This window comes from Lissotriton helveticus, assembly GCF_964261635.1.
Source record: "Lissotriton helveticus chromosome 1_1 unlocalized genomic scaffold, aLisHel1.1 SUPER_1_unloc_7, whole genome shotgun sequence".
Lineage (NCBI taxonomy): Eukaryota > Metazoa > Chordata > Amphibia > Caudata > Salamandridae > Lissotriton > Lissotriton helveticus.
The window spans coordinates 4,455,157-4,475,537 of NW_027611714.1; the positions used below are offsets into that span (position 1 = coordinate 4,455,157).

At 44.0% G+C, this 20,381-nt stretch overlaps 1 protein-coding gene across 1 annotated transcript in view; it reads left to right on the forward strand.

Moving 5' to 3' along the window:
- LOC144806420 (uncharacterized) overlaps positions 1–20,381 on the forward strand; it is a 160,544-nt gene that overhangs the window by 40,782 nt on the left and 99,381 nt on the right. Inside the window, exons 2-3 of the mRNA XM_078672778.1 lie at positions 1,395–1,477; positions 4,675–6,874. Of these exons, the coding sequence (XP_078528904.1) occupies positions 5,861–6,874 (1,014 nt within the window). The 5' untranslated portion in view covers positions 1,395–1,477; positions 4,675–5,860. The remainder of the gene's footprint in view (positions 1–1,394; positions 1,478–4,674; positions 6,875–20,381) is intronic.

Here is a 20,381-nt window from a genome sequence, read left to right on the forward strand (position 1 = left end):
CCAACATGACACAAAAATGGTATCCAGATATTAACAAGTACTACAATGTAAAGAAAAAAGACAGTGGTAACACTTTCTAGGATTTAAATCGGTGACATATCAAGAATGCATGATGTGACAAAATATTTACGAAAGGCACAATATGTGATCCGGGTATATGATTTATTTTTGCTCGAGCACCTTCTTTGAAAATAATAAATATGTAACTTGAAATAAGGTTCTTTTTATCATGGATTTCCTCATGTGCAGCATTTAGTTAATGTCAGTTTTTCCTGTAGGCATCAACACGGATCGGGCGTAGATCGGCACAGGATTTTTTTTTTATCTGTTTAACCACTTGCGTGCGTCGGATGGCCGCCGGCCGTCCAACGTCACGGTGGGCGTGTGCGGAGGACGGCCGGGGGCCCTCCGAACCACGCCCACGCCATAAATCACCCCACCGCGGCAACATTTTCACCACGGTCAAGGGGTTAAATATTTGTTGACACGTTCTTAGTCTTACTGTGTGTTTTGCTTACAAACTGAATCCCCAAAATCATGCACATCTTGCAAATATTCTTTTGACAGAATTTACTGTACCATAATCTTTCATATGTTGCCATGCGTCATAGACTGGGGAAGAGTGAGGGGCTGGGAGATAAAGTCTGATGTACAGAGTGTCAGAGACAGAGGAACTGGGAGATCACGTCTGAGGCTCAGTGTGTCAGAGACAGCTGTAACCAGTTTGCAAAGTCATGTTAAATATGCAAATGGTCTTTAAAGACATGTGAAAAACTTGGGTGTGCCGGAGATGACTCCAGACACTGCCCAGCCGAGCCCCCAGCAACTCGAGTTGCTCTACAGCAGCTGGGCTGAGACACACGACGAGGGAGGAGGGGGGCTAAAGCCCTTGGGCCTGGGCAGAAGTATGACTGTGAAGGCGCGACCCCCTTTGTGTCGCTCCACGCCCCCCCTGGGGGTCGCGCACCACAGTTTGAAGACCCCTGCACTAGGGTCATGTTCGCGTAATACAAAACTATAAACATAAATAAATATACATTTTTATATGAATTCCTCAGAGTTCTGAGCTGTTTTAGGTATGGTGACGGTGCTAGCCTCCATCGTCTCTCTGCAAATCGGAGTCTGCTTCTTTCTTCATTTTGGTGACCGTTCTACCACGGTTGTGTTAATTTGTTTTTGGTCCTTTTTTGTTGTTGGGGAGGTGGGGGCTACTGTCTCCATTTTGTCATTCATAGTTCTGTTGTAGTGTTCCATGAGTTTTTGAACATCGGAAATGCTTCCCTGGGGTTGAAGTTTTCTTTGGCATAGATCATACAGATCATCTCTATTCTTATTTCTAGTATCCCTGGCCCACCGTCTAAGTCTAACCTCTTATCTCGTTGCCTTTGCTTCAGGAGCTGAGATGTGGAATGAGATGCTGGGATGATCTGACCAATCGCGTGCCGTTATGCATAGTGCTTCTGCTGTGGAGATAAAGGTTAGTGATGTTCCTTTGCCATGTGTTCGACCTGTGCATGTTTGTTTGTTTTTTTACAGAGTTTTATATGTCGCGAACTTTACCCAGATCGGGTATCAGAGCGCTTTACATAGCACCAGTTGCATTACATGAGGACCCATTTTTTTATTTTTCATTTTTATTAGGGACCGGGAGATTAAGTGATTTGCCTAGAATCACAGTATGTTCAGCTGCATGGCCAAGACTCGAACCCAGTTCCCCAGATTCAAGGTCGACCGCCCTAGCAGTAGGCCAACTTCTCTCCCCTGATTGCACCAGATTATGGTCTTTGAAAAAAGATTTAGTACAGTCACATGTGAGTCCTCAATTTAGGTTGAAGTTACCTAGAAAGATTGTTTTCGGGTGACTTAAGGTCTGCACTGTGATTTTTAATTGCTCATGAGGGCCTGGTTGTCTCCAGGAGGGTGGTAGATAATGTGTAATTTGGTCCGGGAATAAATCCCCCTAACCCCGGAGGACTTCAACTCACAGGAGGATATCTTCTCCATTTGGAATCGTTTGATTTGTAAGGCTGATCTGTGAATGCATGCAACCCGCACGCCCCCAACTTGGTTTTACTGTGTGGTCCAGTCTAATGATGTTGTAGTTAGGTGGAACTAAGTTATCTAATAGTGGTGTGGAAGCGTTATTTAATCGGGTCACTGGTAGGATTGTTGTGTCTAGCAGGGATGTGGAATTCCTATAGGCCGACGCCCAGGGCATATTGTTTGAGGCCAAGGGCAACACGTTTTCATTTGTGTTTTGTCCTTGGGACAAGCAGGCCCAACTCCCTGCAGCACAAACCCGTTGGCTGCCAGTTTGCAGTACCACATTATAGATCAGGGAAGGGTACGGTCTGCAGTTAAGGTAATATTTTTGTCCATATATTAATGCTGTTCAAGCTTGTATTTATGGTTTATTAATTGAAAGCATTTATTATTAGGTTGAGAGTAAATGTTGTAAGCTCCGACTGCACTACTGACCGTGGTTCCACTATAGAAACATCTACACACGTTTTCAAAGTTTGGCAATATGAGGCTATGTATAATGTTCCCAGAATGCTCTTATTTGATGCAAATATTTGCAGAAAATCGAAAGCAAGATTGATGATTCTGTTTTCAAAATAAAATGTTCATAAATGAATGAAAGCAAAAAAAAATTGCTTTAAAAAAATCGCTAAACCGCTATAACATTTCACATACCATTTCTTTGCAGCTGCAGCATCATTCCGTAACGTGTTGATGCACACTAGTATTTCCCAATACTATTCATTATGGAAAATCAGTGTAACCAGTTTCCGTAAGATTATGGGAAACAAAAATAAACGAGCATCGGCAAAGCCAGTAGGTCTGAAATTGGTGGTCAGCCTTTTAGTTTTATCAATGTGCGAATTGTTTTGGCATGGTTTTTGTAAAACCTTATTGGTGAGAGAATTGCCAGGCCCTTACCATTAAACAAACATTGGCAAAAGCAACATGTGTTTTTGGTCTCAAATAGCATATTCTGCACAGTAGTTACTGGCATTGAGCAAAACTACTGTGTGTCCATATGCTCCTTGTGAAAGCAGAATGCTGTCACTCACAGTAAAGCCAGCCGATACAGAGAGAGAGACAACATTTTAATAAACGCAATACGTCATGGTCAACGCCAGACTAAATTAGAGAACCAATTAATAAAGAAAGTCTAAAAAGTGCACCCAGGGTATATGTCCTTGCATTAAGTGCAGCTATACCGCTTTCGTGAATTCTCAAGAATTTACAGATGTAGGACAAAAAATAGTACTCCTAAAAAATATTTATGAACTGCATTTTGGCATGAGCAAATATGCATGTGCATCTTTGCTCATGTGAACATCTGAGTGTTTGCAAGTTAACTTTCCCTCCAACCACTCTTTTTCCCAACTCCGGAAGAAGGTTTACGGCTGTCATAGTAAGGAGTAAATTTCCAACATTTCTCAGTATGAGTAAATTTCCAACATTTCTCAGTATGGGAAAAGATCAGAGAAGAGTTGTTGAAAACCCTTAAAGTATGTAAGTTAGTAGGTTTGCACGGGCTCAAAATGTCATTCTAACCCTAGAACTATGGCTTACTACTACCTTCAGCCCCAGTATGTAGATCTGCGGAAACGTGGCAACATAAGCGGACTGCAAATATTCAAACACTACTATGGTATGAGCCCCTGGCATAATCAGAGAGCCTATATCAGAGCTCCTATATAAGGAGTTTGCAGCCATAATTTGTCGCCACACTACATGGCACTAAAGGGACAAGTAGATTTCTGGAGCATCCTGCCCCTTTGAAATGTAGACATTTTATTAAATTCCACACCCCTGGTCTAGATTATGTGACAGGATGGGGTCGGCTATGTCTTTGGCATATTTAGCTGCTGATTGCTGTTGTGCGGTAAGCTTTTCAGTGTCTTTTTAGGCTCTTTTTTTCTGTCTTGATTACCTGGGTTGAATGTGATCTGTCTTACTTTTGAGAGGTTTATAGTAGAAGCTATGATGATTCATTGCTCCAAAGACGTATTTATAGCTATTGTGTATATTTTATAAGTTGTTTCTGTGTGGTGAGGGTATGGTATGTAAGATTGGCAAAGGTCATCAATGTCCACCTTTAACATTTGGTTTGTTGTCCTGTTAAGGCGTATAGTTTTTTGGCAAAGGCATAGAGATCCATCTAGGTGTGCTTGTTACTACGTGTTTGTAGGGGGTTGGAGTTCTATGCGGTCTCCTAGTTTCCTGAGCCGTAGTAAGTCAACTGCCAGCTTAAGGTTGGCAATGATATTCCAAAATTCTTGTCTTATCTTTTCTATTGTTTGTGGTGCTGGGAAGGGGAGACTTTTTTGAGGGTGTGAGTGCTTGTTCTTTGAGATATTGCTTGTCTGGTTTGGTGAGTTGTGCGAAGAGGTATACCGCACAGTGAGTGGGAGGAAGTTTTGATCAGACACTTGAATAGCTAACTGATTATTACTGATGTGCACAAAACTGTTAATCAGAATTTCCATCTTTAGACCTCCTCAATCTAGTGTTCCAGTGTTCCCAAGCTTTCTATCTCAAGAATGCCTAGAGCCCTCTCATCCCTCGCCCAAAATGAACTCAGACTCTGGATTAGCTAATAAATGTTATTCCTTTGTTCCAGTTTGCATTATTTAACAATCTCTGGTTTTAAATCCACAGGTTATTGAAGAGTGGGCGTAGAAGACAAAATGCTGATCAGTATAATTGAAAACTATTAAAGGACTGATGGTAAAGAAATAAAGTTGCTTCAGAGCTCCAACAAGAGGAAAGTATCTATGAAAAAGATGTGGTGAGGAACTTGGATTAGAGTAAAATAAAGAATGTGAAAGCAGTTTCTATAAATAGATTTCCTGCTGCTCTAATGGTATATGAAGAATACCCTGGAGATGTTAACCCAGGGCAGGAAGACCATCTGTCTCAACCAGAGAGGACAAGCATCAGTCTAAAGCTCTATCCGATCCAAGAGAAGATCATACAGACAGAACTAGGGGGACTTGAAGAGTTTTTAACAGACCTCAGCAAAATGGAACACTTGAGCACCATATCCAGTGAATAGTCTTTAAATCAAAAACAAATATCTGTTCATCAATTATACAGTGTTAATGAAGCTGCTTAAAAGACCAGGTGGTCAGGTTAGGACTAAGATATCTGCTAGTTACGAACTAGCGATGTGGGACCAAAGGAAGGAGAATGAGGGAAAATAAAAGCACCTGTGTGACCAATGACCTATTGCTTGTAGTCAGGGTCCACATGTCCACTATCATCCTTGCCCATTAGATGTGACCTCAGGTACTTTTTACCGGTCAAGACCTGCAAAATCCTTAACATCCTCATTGTAGTCTTATATACAGACATAGGAGACATATGTAAGAAGGGTGCCAAGAAACAATGTGCTGCTACCGATACATAAAAGTATTCTGAATGTTCATGCCAATACATTATGTGAATATGTACCTAGTTTTGAAATACTGAACACCAACCAAAGACCTAATCAGTGCTTCATTAACTCATAAACAAATATGTATCAGAAAAGGGTGAGAGAATCCACATAGATGTAATAAAGATGCAAAAATCCCATGAGAGGCTTCCCCATAAGTACCAGGGGCTGCTGATATCAAGGTTGTAGGGTGAATTAGGTTGCCTACAGAGGTTATAAACTGTGAACTCCACAGAGAAGTGATCTTTGGCTAAATAAGTGTCCAAGTGTTAAGTTGAACAAGTGCACCACATTTGAGTGGGTGATGCTAAACACATGCTGAATAAGATTTAGTCTTGTCTTCTGGTGTGTCTGCTAGAAAAATCTCAACTTGGAGATATTAACTTCAGAAAGAAATCTTATCTGATAATGGAATGTATACAAGATAAAACCGAACTTGGAGATATTAGCACCGAAAAGAAGTCTCATACATACTCTGAATGTGAGAAGAGCTTTAGTTGTCGATCCAGTCTCAGTCAGCATAAGAAAATTCACACTGGGGAAAAACGTCATCCGTGCTCTGAATGCCAGAAACGCTTCACTCGCAAACACCATCTGACTCGACATGTGAGAACTCACACTGGGGAAAAACCTCATAAGTGCTCTGAATGCCACAAAAGTTTCCCGTGTAAATTCAGCCTTACTCAACATGAGAGAACGCACACTGGAGAGAAACCTTATCAGTGCCCTGAATGTCACAAAAGGTTCACTCAAAAAACCAATCTCAGTCGCCATGAGAGATCTCACACTGGACAGAAACCCTATCAGTGCTCTGAATGCCCAAATAGTTACCAATGTAAAACAGATCTCACTCAACATGAGAGAACACATACTGGGCAAAAATCTCATAAGTGCTCTGAATGCCAGAAAACCTTCAGTCGAAAAAAAGTTCTCACCCGGCATGAGTTAACCCATACTGGGCAGAAATCCCATCAGTGCTCTGAATGCCCAAAAAACTTTAGTCGTAAATACCTTCTCACTCAACATGAGAGAACCCACACTGGAGAAAAACCATATCACTGCTCTGAATGCCAGAAAAGATATTGGCTGAAAAGTGGTCTTAAAATCCATGAGAGAACTCACACTGGGGAGAAACCATATCAGTGCTCTGAATGCCGGGAAAGCTTCAGTTATAAACTCAGTCTAACTTTACATGAGAGAACTCACACTGGGGAGAAACCATATCAGTGCTCTGAATGTCACAAAAACTTTAGGGAAAGAGCTTGTCTCACTCACCATGAACAAACTCATACTGGGCAAAAACCTTATCAGTGCTCTGAATGCCTAAAATCTTTCAGTTATAAAACCAGTCTTATTATACATCAGAGAACTCACACTGGGGAAAAACCTTATCAGTGCCTTGAATGCCAGAAAAGCTTCGGTGTGAAAAGTCACCTTACTGTTCATGAGAGAACACACAATGGGGGAAGAACCTCTTCAGTTCTTTGAATTCCAGAGAAGCTTTAGTTATACAATAATTCTCACTCCACATGTAAAAGCCAATACTAGCTAAAATAAATGTATGAGTGTTATGAAGGTATGTAAAGATTCAGTTGGAAGATCCATGTTATAAAGGAAAAGTGTTTATTAGTGTTCTGAATGCCAGAAAAGCTTTATTCATAAAATTAATTTCAATTAAAATGAAAGAACGCGTCCTGTGCCAAATCCCTGTAACTGTTCTGACTGTCAGAAACACTTGAGTTGTAGAATGGATGCCTTTCGACATGAGAGAGCCCACACTGAGTGAAAAACCTTAAAAATATACCCTTTGCCAGAAGCACTTGTCATATCCATTGCAGTGGTTGTAAACCACTTATACTAAGAGCAAAACTGGTTTACTTCCAATCTCAAAAAGCTGACAATTCCTCAAGTAGGTTTTTGGTTCTACCAAGCACAGTCCACAGCCCCTCTTCTCAGGTTCATGGGTTACCTTTGCAACAGCTTTGAGAATGACTTGATGTTTTCCTTTTTTTCTTTTAAACATATCTTTATTGCACATTTTATAGCTTACGTTTTAACGTACCTCTCCAAGTAGACAGTCCGTTCTTAAGATTAATTCATGTCACGTCTTATACACTGATCAAACATTTATACATATATTCCTATCTTTCCCACGTAGAAGACACCTGCGGAAAAATGTACCCAACTGATTCCCATTCCCACATCTTATAGAGAATGGAAAGATGCTCTACTATCCCTCTTCAAGTGTAGCCACCCACCCGTCAGAGCTGCCCACACCTTTGACCCTTTCCTCCTAGCCCCCTCGCTTTTTTTTGCATATACTGCCACTTGCGTATGATAAATAGCCATTATACGACCGAGCCATTGTTGGACCGAAGGTGCAGAGAGGTCTTGCCATGCCGTAGCCAAGCTTAGCCGAAAATCCGTCATTACAATAAACACAGATGCCTGTTCTTGGCTAGGGATTGATTCATTACTAATTCCCAGTAATATAAGTTACGGGCTCTGTACTATACTTAGTCCCAGTCGTCCCTCCGGGAACTCAGTAATGTCCCCAATTAGGCCACCTAGGGCTGGGCAGGTTGCAACCAGTGTATCAAATGTGCGCTGTATGAATGGCATCGGGGACAGTGCTCGTTTCTGGTTCCACCCCATTTAGGTATTTTCCCCAGAGTGTCGTACAACTAGTAATATGTTTTAAAATGATGTACTTGCAGAAAGGCATACATTAAGATTGTCTGTGCCAGATTTCAGATAACCTTTGATCTTTCCAGTGAATTTCTAGTTGTTTTTAAAATAACTTACAGTAATATTTTATTACCATATGTAAAGCCAACCCCGCCCCCCCCCCCATGTGGCCAATCTCCCCGAGCCTCATAAGACTCCATCACCCAGGGCATTTTTTTTTAAAGGAGAAAGGGGCCATGGGGCCCCCTCCCCGAACTAATCTAGGCCCTGTCTGGACCAAACCGGTGGCAAAAATGTAGAGCAGAAGGGGAGCGGGGCCATGGGGCCTCTCCCTGAGCCTTAAGAAGACTACTACCTTTCATTCCCCACGAATCATGCAAAACACTAGTAACGGCACTGGCCTTGTCCAGGTTGGATTACAGCAATGCATTGTATGCTGGGATACAAACATGTGACAAAGCTCTAGCGTCTACAGAACGAAGCAGCTAGGTTGGTGCTGGACATCCCCAGATCTGAGCCGGTTGCCCACAGACTAAGAGCCCTCCACTGGCTACCAATGGAGAAAAGGATAAGGTTTAACTCAGTTTGCCTAGCCTATTAGGACCACACTTTTTAAATCTCATCTGAAACGGTATGAGCCGGCCAGGAGCATGAGATCTGGTCAGGCAACATTGATTCAGGTCCCTAAATTCAAGCAGGTCAGTTGGGGGGGGAGCTTCCTGTTGCAGACTGCCAAGACCTAGAACCTTCTTCCTATTACAATAAAAAAATAGCCCCTCGCTACTATCATTCAGGAAAGCTGTAAAAACCTGGCTTTTTACATCCAAGTTAGAGCCTTACATCATCCGCAGTTCTGGTTTTCTACATCAACTTAGCGCCTAGATGCCCCTGGGCATTTTTGTGCTTTTCAAATCAATCAATCAATTAAGGCCCTGGAGACCCCAACACCCAGGGCTGTGTTTTTTTAAGGGGAGGGGGACCCCTGTTTGTGCCTCATTAGGCCATGGGGACCCCGTCCCCCAGGACCCCTTGTATTTGAAAGGGGAGTAGGTCTGCATGGCCTGTCTCCCTGAGCCTTGTTCGCCCCTGGGGACCTCATCCCCCAGGGCTGTGTGTGTGTGTATGTATGTGTATATATGTGTATATATGTATATGTATATATATATATATATATATATATATATATATATATATTCACTGAAAAAACCATAGGTTTCAGGAGTTATATAGTTAGGAATTAGCTTTTACAAAACCTTTGAAATTCACTCAAAAAACTATAAGTTTTAGTGGTGTTATAGTTAGCTGGACATTTTAATCATACAAAACCATTGAAATTGCTCCTATATAGTTAGTTGTACTAACTATATTTCGCGCACCCGCAATCCACTGCTGATGATGTCACATATTAGATCATTCATGACATGGTCAGAGACATCACTGATGACATCTCAAATGACATCACTGATGACATCATCCAGTGAATGTGGTTTGCTTCGTTATTTAAATATGCATTATATATATAGCAATTTGCATTGAAGAATGAGTGGATATATATAAATAAATATTTGGATGGAGGATTTAGTAGCAGTGTAATTGACTGTTTACTTGACCAATTTATAATGTCTCACTAAATATAGTGGATAGTGACTAAACTGTGTGAATATCTGTATCACTTTGTCAGTTGTTGTGTAAACTGATTCTACAGTTGGTTACTAGCTATGTGAAAGTCTATATTAGTTATTGATTAGTTAACTGAGTATTTGTATGGGAGTGTGAAAGTGTGTGTGGTTCGGTGGGGGGTGTGTGACTGTCCAAAGATGTGTGAATAGTTGATTCAGTAGATATATGTAGTTAAAACTACATGTTCTAACAGTTTGGGTGAGGGAATCTCTTTATGGGTGTGGTGATGAGCAAATATATTTCTCAAAGGTACAGGTCCAACAAACTAGAAAAATAAAAGGCAGTGTATGTGTCAGTTGTTGTATACAAATAAGTATACATAAGACAAAATGATTGTGTGAGTGACTGTATGGATAACTGTATACTTGTAATAATGATTTTATAATTCACTAAGTATGACTTGCTATCTAAATGAATAGAAGAAGTGGTGTTTGTATAAGTGTTTTGCTAAGTAAATATGTAAGTATGATCCATTGTTTGCATAAGTGAGTAGGATGACTTCATATGTGAATAGGATGCGTGCTGTTGTTTAATGTCGATATAGATGTATAAGTATTTTTGATAGTGTTCTATTGTTCATTGACAGCATGTATGAGTGAATCCATAGGTAAGTGATTAGATGTGTGTATACATCTATCACTGAGTGGATTTTTAGATACTTGTATTGCTGTGACAATGGATTTAAATATGATACTCTGTATTTTACAAAGAGTGATGAAAAATTGTAATAGTGTATGAAAAGGTGTAGGTGATTGTCACGTGGATGATGTCATCAGTGATGTCATCAGTGATGTCATTTGAGATGTCATCAGTGATGTCACTGACCATGTCATGAATGATCTAATATGTGACATCATCAGCAGTGGATTGCGGGTGCGCGAAATATAGTTAGTACAACTAACTATATAGGAGCAATTTCAATGGTTTTGTATGAGTAAAATGTCCAGCTAACTATAACACCACTAAAACTTATAGTTTTTTGAGTGAATTTCAAAGGTTTTGTAAAAGCTAATTCCTAACTATATAAGGCCTGAAACCTATGGTTTTTTCAGTGAATTTCAAAGTTTTTTTTAATGCTAATTCTATTAGCGGATAACGTTTAAATATATTAATATCCTAGTGGGACCACCTGAGCAGCCCTAAGGGGTCAGGGTGTTTCTACCCTGCCCCCTTTTTGTGTTCTACACGTTTGTTTTTCTGCTTTCCTATGCCTCAGTCTACCGAGGCACAAGATGGCTGCCAACAGTTTCTGTTTTGGAGTGTTGACAGACATTGGCAGCCAATCAGAATGCAGCTCGCGCACTAGAGGTACGCGTACGGTAAGCGTACCGGTAAGCTCACGGGTAAGCTGCTATAGATATATATATTTTTTTGAACCTAAATTACTCAAAATCCACTGGAGCACATATCTTGAGACATAGCAAAGGCACATCGGGCTACCAGTCCCTACAATTTTGCCAAGTTTGGTGGAAAACCATTCAGCCGTTCGGGCTAAAAGTGAGTCCAACCGCCCTATGTAAATTAACATGGGGAAAACACGTTTTGGGACCCCCCTTTTATCTCGGCCCCCGCTTAACGAATCCCCCCCAAACTTTCAGGGAAGGAGCGGAGCGGGCCGGGCCATCTTCTTTGAGAAATTCGCGAAGATTCGTCCACCGGCGCCAAAGTTTTCCCAATAGAATGTTGCGATTTCCCTATGGAAAACAATCCTAACTATATATACCTACTGGCTATCGCCAGTAGGTAATATATATATATATATATATGTGTGTGTAATAAAAGGGGAGAGGGGCCACACTGCCCCCTCCCCGAGCATATTATAGCCCTGTAGACCTCTTCCACCAGGCCTTATATATTTTGAGTCAGAAGGGGTGTGACCCCCCACCCTGAGCCTTTTTAGGCCCTGGGGACCTCATCCCCAAGGGACATTTTTTTTTAATGGGAGGGGGTGCCATAAGGCCCCCTCCCTGAGCATATTTTGGACCTGTAGACCCCATCCCGCAAGGCTACACTCTGAATCTGTTCACCTCAAATTTTTAGCACAGGATTAAAATAGTGCCATCCAAGCCCTGTACATATATACATGTATATACACATAAATATATATGTACATACATCTCTATCTATATATGTGTATATATATATTTTTTTCCCAACAATTGGGCTCTGAAAGGGCACACAGCGCTCTCCCCCACCATGTTGTAATGCATTCCTGACTTTCATTCAATATCCACCATGTCCGACGAGTTTCAAGGCTGTTCCGCCCTTTACTCATGGACTCAGCACAGAGGGAAATGAAAACTCACTGCTGCTTACGTTCCGACCCTTTATTGAAGGACTGGAAAGGCTTCTGAAGGGAAATGCTTTCCTTTCGTTGAAGCACGCTCTGCCACGGTGAACAACAGCACGCAAACCTGACTTTCTTTCCTACTTAAGGATAATTGAAACCCTCTTCAACGTCTACATGAGCCCCCTCGCAGCCATCGCACGCCAACACAACCTCAACATCATCTCCTACGCCGACGACACCCAGCTGATCCTCTCCCTCACCAACGACCCCGCCACCGCCAGAGCCAACCTTCACGAAGGGATGAAAGACGTAGCCGAGTGGATGACGACCAGCCGCCTGAAACTGAACTCAGACAAGACGGAAGTTCTCATCCTGGGATCCTCACCCTCCGCCTGGGACGACTCCTGGTGGCCCCCCGCCCTAGGCAGCGCACCCAAACCAACAGACCACGCACGCAACCTGGGCTTCATCTTGGACTCCTCCCTCTCCATGACCAGACAAGTCAACGCCGTCTCCTCGTCATGCTTCAACATCCTGCGCATGCTTCGTAAGATCTTCCGGTGGATCCCCACCGAGACCAGGAAGACGGTCACCCAGGCCCTCGTCACCAGCCGCCTGGACTACGGCAACTCCCTCTACGCCGGAACCACCGCCAAACTCCAGAAGAGACTCCAGCGGATCCAGAACGCCTCAGCACGACTCATCCTGGACTCATCCTGGACATCCCCCGGCGCAGCCACATCTCCGGACACCTGAAAGATCTGCACTGGCTACCGGTCAACAAGAGAATCACCTTCCGTCTCCTCACCCACGCACACAAAGCCCTGCACAACCAAGGTCCAGGATACCTCAACAGCCGCCTCAACTTCCACGCTCCCACACGCCAACTTCGATCGACCGGCCACGCCCTCGCCGCCGTCCCCCGCATCCGAAGAGCCACCACAGGAGGAAGGTCCTTCTCCTACCTGGCCGCCAAGACCTGGAACTCCCTCCCGAACCACCTCCGCCTGACCCAGGACCACCTCGCCTTCAGGAAACAGCTCAAGACCTGGCTGTTCGAGCAGTAGCGGACCTCCCCTCCCCTAGCGCCTTGAGACCCACCGGGTGAGTAGTGCGCTTTATAAATGCTGTGATTGATTGATTGAAGCTGCAACAAACAGGGGGACTGAGCCTACTTATGGCGATCACTGCACACCTCTTCTGGACCGCAATCACCAGCATGCTGTTGGTTGTCTTGAAATGTGCCACGCCCACTGTGGGCGTTCTTTCCTTCAAGAAAGGGTCAGAAAGTAAGCAGCTGTGAGTTTTCATATCCCTCTGCGCTGAGTCCATGAGTAAGGGGCGGAACAGCCTTGAAACGCGTCAGACATGGTGGATATTGAATGAAAGTCAGGAATGCGAGCGTCAGCAAGGCATTACAACCGGATGGTGGGGGAGAGCGTTGTGTGTGTGTATATGTATATGTGTGTGTATATATATATATATATATATATATACACATTACCTACTGGTGGCCACCAGTGGGTAGTTATAGTTAGGACTATGTTTTCCATAGGAAAAGTGTCTGTGACTTGCCTGTATCTTTGGCGGTTGCAAGCAAATGGGTGGTTCCTGTTCGAAGAGCGGCCACATCAAAGGCAGGACCCAATATGTGTTTGGCACTTTCTCCTCAAGGAGCTGCACCCATGAGCTGGTTCAACATGTTTGCCAGGGTTTTTTGCGAAGGAAGGATGCACTCATATTCGTGGTGTCGTCAAAAATATATTTTTTTATCTGGTGCACGGTCATAGACAGAGGAAAGGAAGAAAAGCAAACAACCGACACGTGTTGCGCCTAATTGGCCGAGGGCTTTCTCAGGCTGTACATAATAAATGCATGATTAGTCCAAAAACGTATGTACCATGATTATAAGAAGAAACAAGCATTTACAATGCAATAGGTTTCGCAGCATTAAAGTTTGAGTTTTTGGCATTGTATATGACAATGCGCTGCATCCCAAAAAAAATGTAATCTTTGAATTGGTGTAGTGGCAGAAGTACAGGCTAACTGACTCTTCGCACGCACCCATTCAGTTGTTGGCCTCTCAGCTGAGTCTGCCAACTCGACAAAAAAGCATTGGCAAAGCCACTAGGATGGTAGCCAATCCCAGATCTACTGGCTTTGTAAATTCAACTGGCTAGTCCTGCTGTTTCAGAGCACACAGAATTATCACATTCACATCCTAATAGCCCCCCCTTCCCTATTATCCCCGTCTTGCCATGGACTGACTTCATGCAGGCCAGATGAAGGCATTTGAAGGATCACAGTCTACCTATCATGTGCATATCCTGTCAGTGAGCTGAACTCTACCTATGTGCTGACGTGAGGGATGTGCACATAATATCGCATGATGAGTTGGATATAGTGCACCACCACGATGGCTACATCTAACACAGGAATGTATTCGATCCTCTCCTGGAATGTGAACAGGATGGGGAGTAAGGTTAAGAGAGGATTAGTGGTGGCCTATTTTAAAAGATTGAAACCTGATGTCATTCTCCCACAAAAGACACACTTAAAAGGCATTCAATGTGGGTTCCTAGGCCGAGGTGCATATAAAACGATGGCTCACGCTGGCTTTTTCAAGGCGATGGGTGTGACAATACTCATCAGGAAAAACCCACCCTTCCACATAGATTGCACTTGGGCAGATCCCAACGATACAAATGTAGCGATCAAAGGTGTGTGGAATAGAGGACACATCACGTTTGTTAGTGTATACGCACCGCCCAAGCTCCAATGGCAAACAATGGATAAGCTTGCAGCAATTTTATTAGAGGCGGGTTCAGGCACGCACATTATAGGGGGTGATTTTAATGACGTAATAGACCCCACGAGTGACCGTATGACTGTCCCAATGGGGAACTCCAAAGAGACGCTGCTCAAACGGTTTGCAGATACATTAACGCTCACAGACATATGGCGCAGGCAGCATCCTCAGACCAGAGCCTATTCCTATTATTCAGGGGCGCACAAAGCCTTTTCGAGGATAGATTACATATTTGCACCAGTGGGGAACTGGGGGAGGTACACAAGATAGAATATTTGGCAAGGGGCCTCTCAGATCTCTCACCCTTTTGGCTCGCAGTGGGTACACGTACACAACGACAGAACGGGGAATGGAAATTGAATCCATGGGAACTCAATGACCCTCAGGTTGTTCAGGAGCTCAGGGTAGACACAGAGTGTATTTTAACGAGAATGTGGGGTCGGTGGATTTGGCCATTACACTATGGGAGGCATACAAACCTGTATTATGGGATAGGGCACAAAACATTATAGCTCACAAAACACTGAAAGAGGAAGAGGTGATCACGGGGTTGGAAGCCCAATTACTGCAGCTCGAATCACAGGCGAGCTCGGGCAATGATCCCTCCATGCTACGCAGTCTACAACTCCTTCGGCAGGAATACTTTTCGCTGGACAAAAAAGACGTACAACATACAATACAAGCCATGCACAGGCGTCTGTATGACGTATGTGACAAGACAGGTAGGCTGTTGGCATGGCTTAGCAAGAAGGAGCTTGACAGTAGATGGGTTTCGCTAATACAAACTGAGGATGGTCGAACTCATTTGACCCCAGTCGCGATAGCCAACGCCTTTGCAGACTACTATGAGGCCTTTTACAAGCAGCCCGAACTAGCCGAGCTGTCACAAATACAAGTATATCTTTGGGAGATACAGCTTCCCAAATTAGCGGACAGTGTGTCCAAGGCATTATACGATAAGATTACAAAAGAAGAAATTATGACAGCTATTGGCCAACTGAAAACTGGAAAGGACCCAGGACCTAATGGGCTGCCTCCTGAATTTTTTAAGCAACATGCAACGCTTTTTAGCCCGCACCTCATCCAACTATACATAGAGGCGCATGAGACAGGATGCCTCCCCAGAGACTTGCGGGCCCTACGATCGCAGTCATCCCCAAAAAGGACAGACCACCACAGGCGTGTAGCTCATATCGCCCTTTCTCCCTCATAAACATGGAGACCAAGATACTAGCCAGAGTATTAGCAAACAGGCTGACCGCAGTAGTCACTGGCCTCATTTATAGAGACCAGTTTGGCTTCATGCCCAAAGGATCAACAAGACTCAACTTGAGGAGACTGCATAACTGGTTGGAAGTGGTTAGCAAAAGAGACGATCCACACCTTATCCTCTCCCTCGATGCCGAAAAGGCATTTGAAACTGTCCACTGACCTTTTCTTATGTCTGTTTTGGGAGAGTTCAGGGTTGGTCTGTATGAGAGACTCGTGGCCAGGGTTAGAGTTAATGGGGTAGTGTCGCGGGAATTCCCAGTAGGTAGAGGCAATCGACAGGGCTGCCCGTTATCCCCCTTGCTTTTTGTCCTGTTGCTGGAACCACTTGCCGGTGTGATTCAACTACACCCGGGCATAATGGGATTCAATAATGGAGAGAATGATGAGACCGACTAACGTATATCCCTTTATGCGGATGAGATATTAATGTATGTCACAAACCCGGAAACAACACTCCCTAGAATCATGGACAGCTGTGAGACATATGGTGCACATGCGGGTAAAAAATTAACTCGGGGAAATTATACTTATATCCAGCAGACAAGAGTGGCGGCTATACTGTAGGCCCAAGCCAACTCCAGTTGGCGCGGGAGGGCATAAAATATTTAGGGATCTACGTTACAACGAACACGACAATGGCGCTGGATCACAGTCTATACAGAGTGCTCAGGGATTTCCGAGTGGAAGTGGAGAGGTGGAAGACTTTGCTACTGACGTTGCAAGGCAGGGCAGCACTATACAAAATGATAGTGCTCTCAAAATTTCTTTATGTACTGCACTACACCTATCACCTCATTCCGGTGGAGATGTTCCCTAAAATTGATGACCTACTACGGACTTTTCTCTGGGACGAGAGACCTCCGAGGATAACACTAGTAACGCTACAGCGTAATCAATACAACAGCGGTATTTCCCTGCCTGATCTTCGGGCATAGTATTGGGCAGGTCACCTAATTGTCGTGAATGAATGGCAGCACGTAGAGAGAGATCACCCCACATATGTACTTGAATGCACACAGTTTACCAAACGCCCACACACACATTATATATATGGGTGGAGTGGCACTGCACAGCTCTTGACAGCGACACAGATTTTGGTGGCAGCATGGAAACAGGCTGAGAGACAAATAAAATGGGATGGCTTGTCACTAGGAAATGCCCACTCTGGGTGGGGAACCGACTTCAGGAAATCACAAAATTGCGTGGTTTCCGACAGTGGGACTTGCTAGGCATTTCACAACTTGAGGACATATTACACCGGTAGGGGCTGGTTACTTTCACACACCTTCAGGCTGAATACATCATGAACACGACTCAAAACTCCAAATACCAGCAGCTGACCCATGCATGTCGAGCGCAACACATAGACACCAATGACATTCCCGAGTATGCACCTTTGGAGAGGCGACTCCTGATAGGGGAGCTAGTGGAGAAGTCTGTTACCTGGACATATAGAATGATAATAAATAACAAGCCAGACATTTTGCAGAAGCTACAGGCGAAATGGGAGTCAGAGTTGGGGGAGATGGAGGACTTAGACTGGGAAATGGCATTGATGCATCCTCGAGAGGTGGCCATTAGGTTCAGGCTCCGACTGATTCAGTTTAAGTATCTGCACAGAGCATAGTATGACAAAGAGCGACTGCACCATATAGGGAGGGTAGAAACACCTGACTGCTTGCGCTGTGGGGCATCCACAGGTACATTCTTCCACACAGTGTGGGATTGTTCTAAGATTCAACTGTATTGGGCTACCCTGTTGGAAGAGCTAGGAACTGTCCTGGGCGAGACTATTCCGCTTAGTCCCCAGTTTGTTCTGTTGGGAATATCCTCTGAAATTGACCTCCCCAAACCAAAGTTAACCCTACTTCAATTTGGATTAGTGGTGGCGAAACGCGACCTGGCTAAGGCATTGGGGGTAGTCGCGAAACCATCTCTGATTGAATGGAAAAAAAGCATGGATAAGTATATGTTGGGGGAATAGACGACTTATAAAGCACGGGGTTGCCCCAAAAAGTTTTAGAAAATATGGAAACCATGGCTCACACATTATGCACTCTCGCTCACTGATTCACAATGATCCTCGGAGAATGATGAAATTAACGATCGATCATATTTTTGTGTGCAATCTTTTGTATGGACAGGTGGCGGAATCTCAAAAGCCTTTCATCCAGAATAGCGATCATCTCCTTCTGGCTACAGCTATCACTCTACAACCCAGCAGGCTCCAGCCCACTGGTCTTGCGGGCAATACAAATGGGGAAGAAATCCATGTTTTACAGAGGAGACTAAAGTGGAACAAAATAGACACGTCCGCCCTAAGCAGGTGGAAAAACGATTGGCCGAGAACAGCGGAAGAATTCACAAGTGACAATTCCCTGAGAACTGGATTAAACTGTCGACCAAAGTATATAATCTCTTAATAGGTAAACAAAGAAGGCACCCCCCAACATTCAGAGAAAGGTCTTGTGTCAACTCCAACCTCGGTGCAAAATAGCGGAGCAAAGTAATAGGCTACTTGGAACTGCCTTGCGCAACCACAAGCGAGAGGGAAAAAACGAAACACACAGAAAAAATGTCTTGGATCATAAAAGGAAACAAGAATACATCGAATAGCTGCACGTCTTCACTTTGCTGACTCCAAGCAAACAGGTGGACTTCAGGCTGACTGCAGTAGTCACTGGCCTCATTCATAGAGACCAGTCTGGCTTCATGTCCAAAAGATCAACAAGACTCAACTTGAGGAGACTGCATAACTGGTTGAAAGTGATTAGCAAAAGAGACGATCCACACCTTATCCTCTCCCTCGATGTACTTTATGAGAGACCAGTGGCCAGGGTTAGAGTTAATGGGGTAGTGTCGCTGGAATTCCCAGTAGGTAGAGGCAATTGACAGGGCTGCCCATTATCCCCCTTGCTTTTTGTCCTGTTGCTGGAACCACTTGCCTGTGTGATGCGACTACACCCGGGCATAATGGGATTCAGTAATGGAGAGAATGATGAGACCGACTAACGTATATCCCTTTATGCGGAGGACATATTAATGTATGTCACAAACCCGGAAACAACACTCCCTAGAATCATGTACAGCTGTGAGACATATGATGCACATGCGGGTACAAAATTAACTGGGGGAAATTATACTTATATCCAGCAGACAAGATTGGCGGCTATACTGTAGGCCCAAGCCAACTCCAGTTGGCACGGGAGGGCATAACATATTTGAATGAATGAATGAATACTCATTTCTATAGCGCATGGTTACCCGGAGGCATCCCAGCGCTGTAGTGAACCAATTCATCACCCAAGAGATTTAAAGAAATAGGAAGGTTTTTAACATTTTTCTAAACCTAAGATGGTTCTCTTCCATCCGAATAGGGTCCGGCAGATTGTTCCAAAGTTTAGCTGCTTGGACAGAAAGACGTCTGCCGCCCATTCGGGTTCTCCTTATTCTTGGGACTGCCAGAAAGTTCTTACTACTGGATCTCAGAGTCCTATTGGTTTGATAGGGGCAGAACAGAGGTTGAATTAGACCAGGACCAGTATTGGTCAAGGCTTTGTGAACCATAGTCATAGCCTTAAATTCAATCCTTTGTTGTATTGGTAACCAATGGAGTTGTCGGAGTGCCGGTTTGGCGGACGTTCTACGTGGAATCTTTAGGAGCATCCGGGCAGCACAATTCTGTACCGTCTGAAGGGCCTTGAGTGTCCCTAATGGTGCTCCCAAGTATACTGCATTAGCATAGTCCAGGCGTGTTAGAATCAGGGCCTGGACTAAAATCCTCCTTGCATCAAACGGAAGCAATTCAATGATTTTTCTGCAAGATCTCATCAAGGCAAAACAGGTCGCTGCAACCTTCTGCGCTTGTGACAAAAAGTTGAGAGCTGGATCTAACCAGACCCCTAAGCTTTTAATTTTCTTTTTGGGAGAAGGGGGGCGACCCAGGGTGGTAGGCCACCAACCATCTACCGTGGATGGAGCATCATGCCCCAACATCATGATCTCCGTCTTTGTTCCGTTGAGTTTCAGAAAGGAGGCATCCATCCACTCACGAACCTTGCCAAGGCAAGAGGATAGTTTATCATAGGATGACATCTGATCAGAGAGGGTAATAATGAGCTGCGTGTCGTCAGCATACGTCACTAGTTGCACTCCCGAGGGTAACACCACCTCAGCCAAAGGCCTCATAT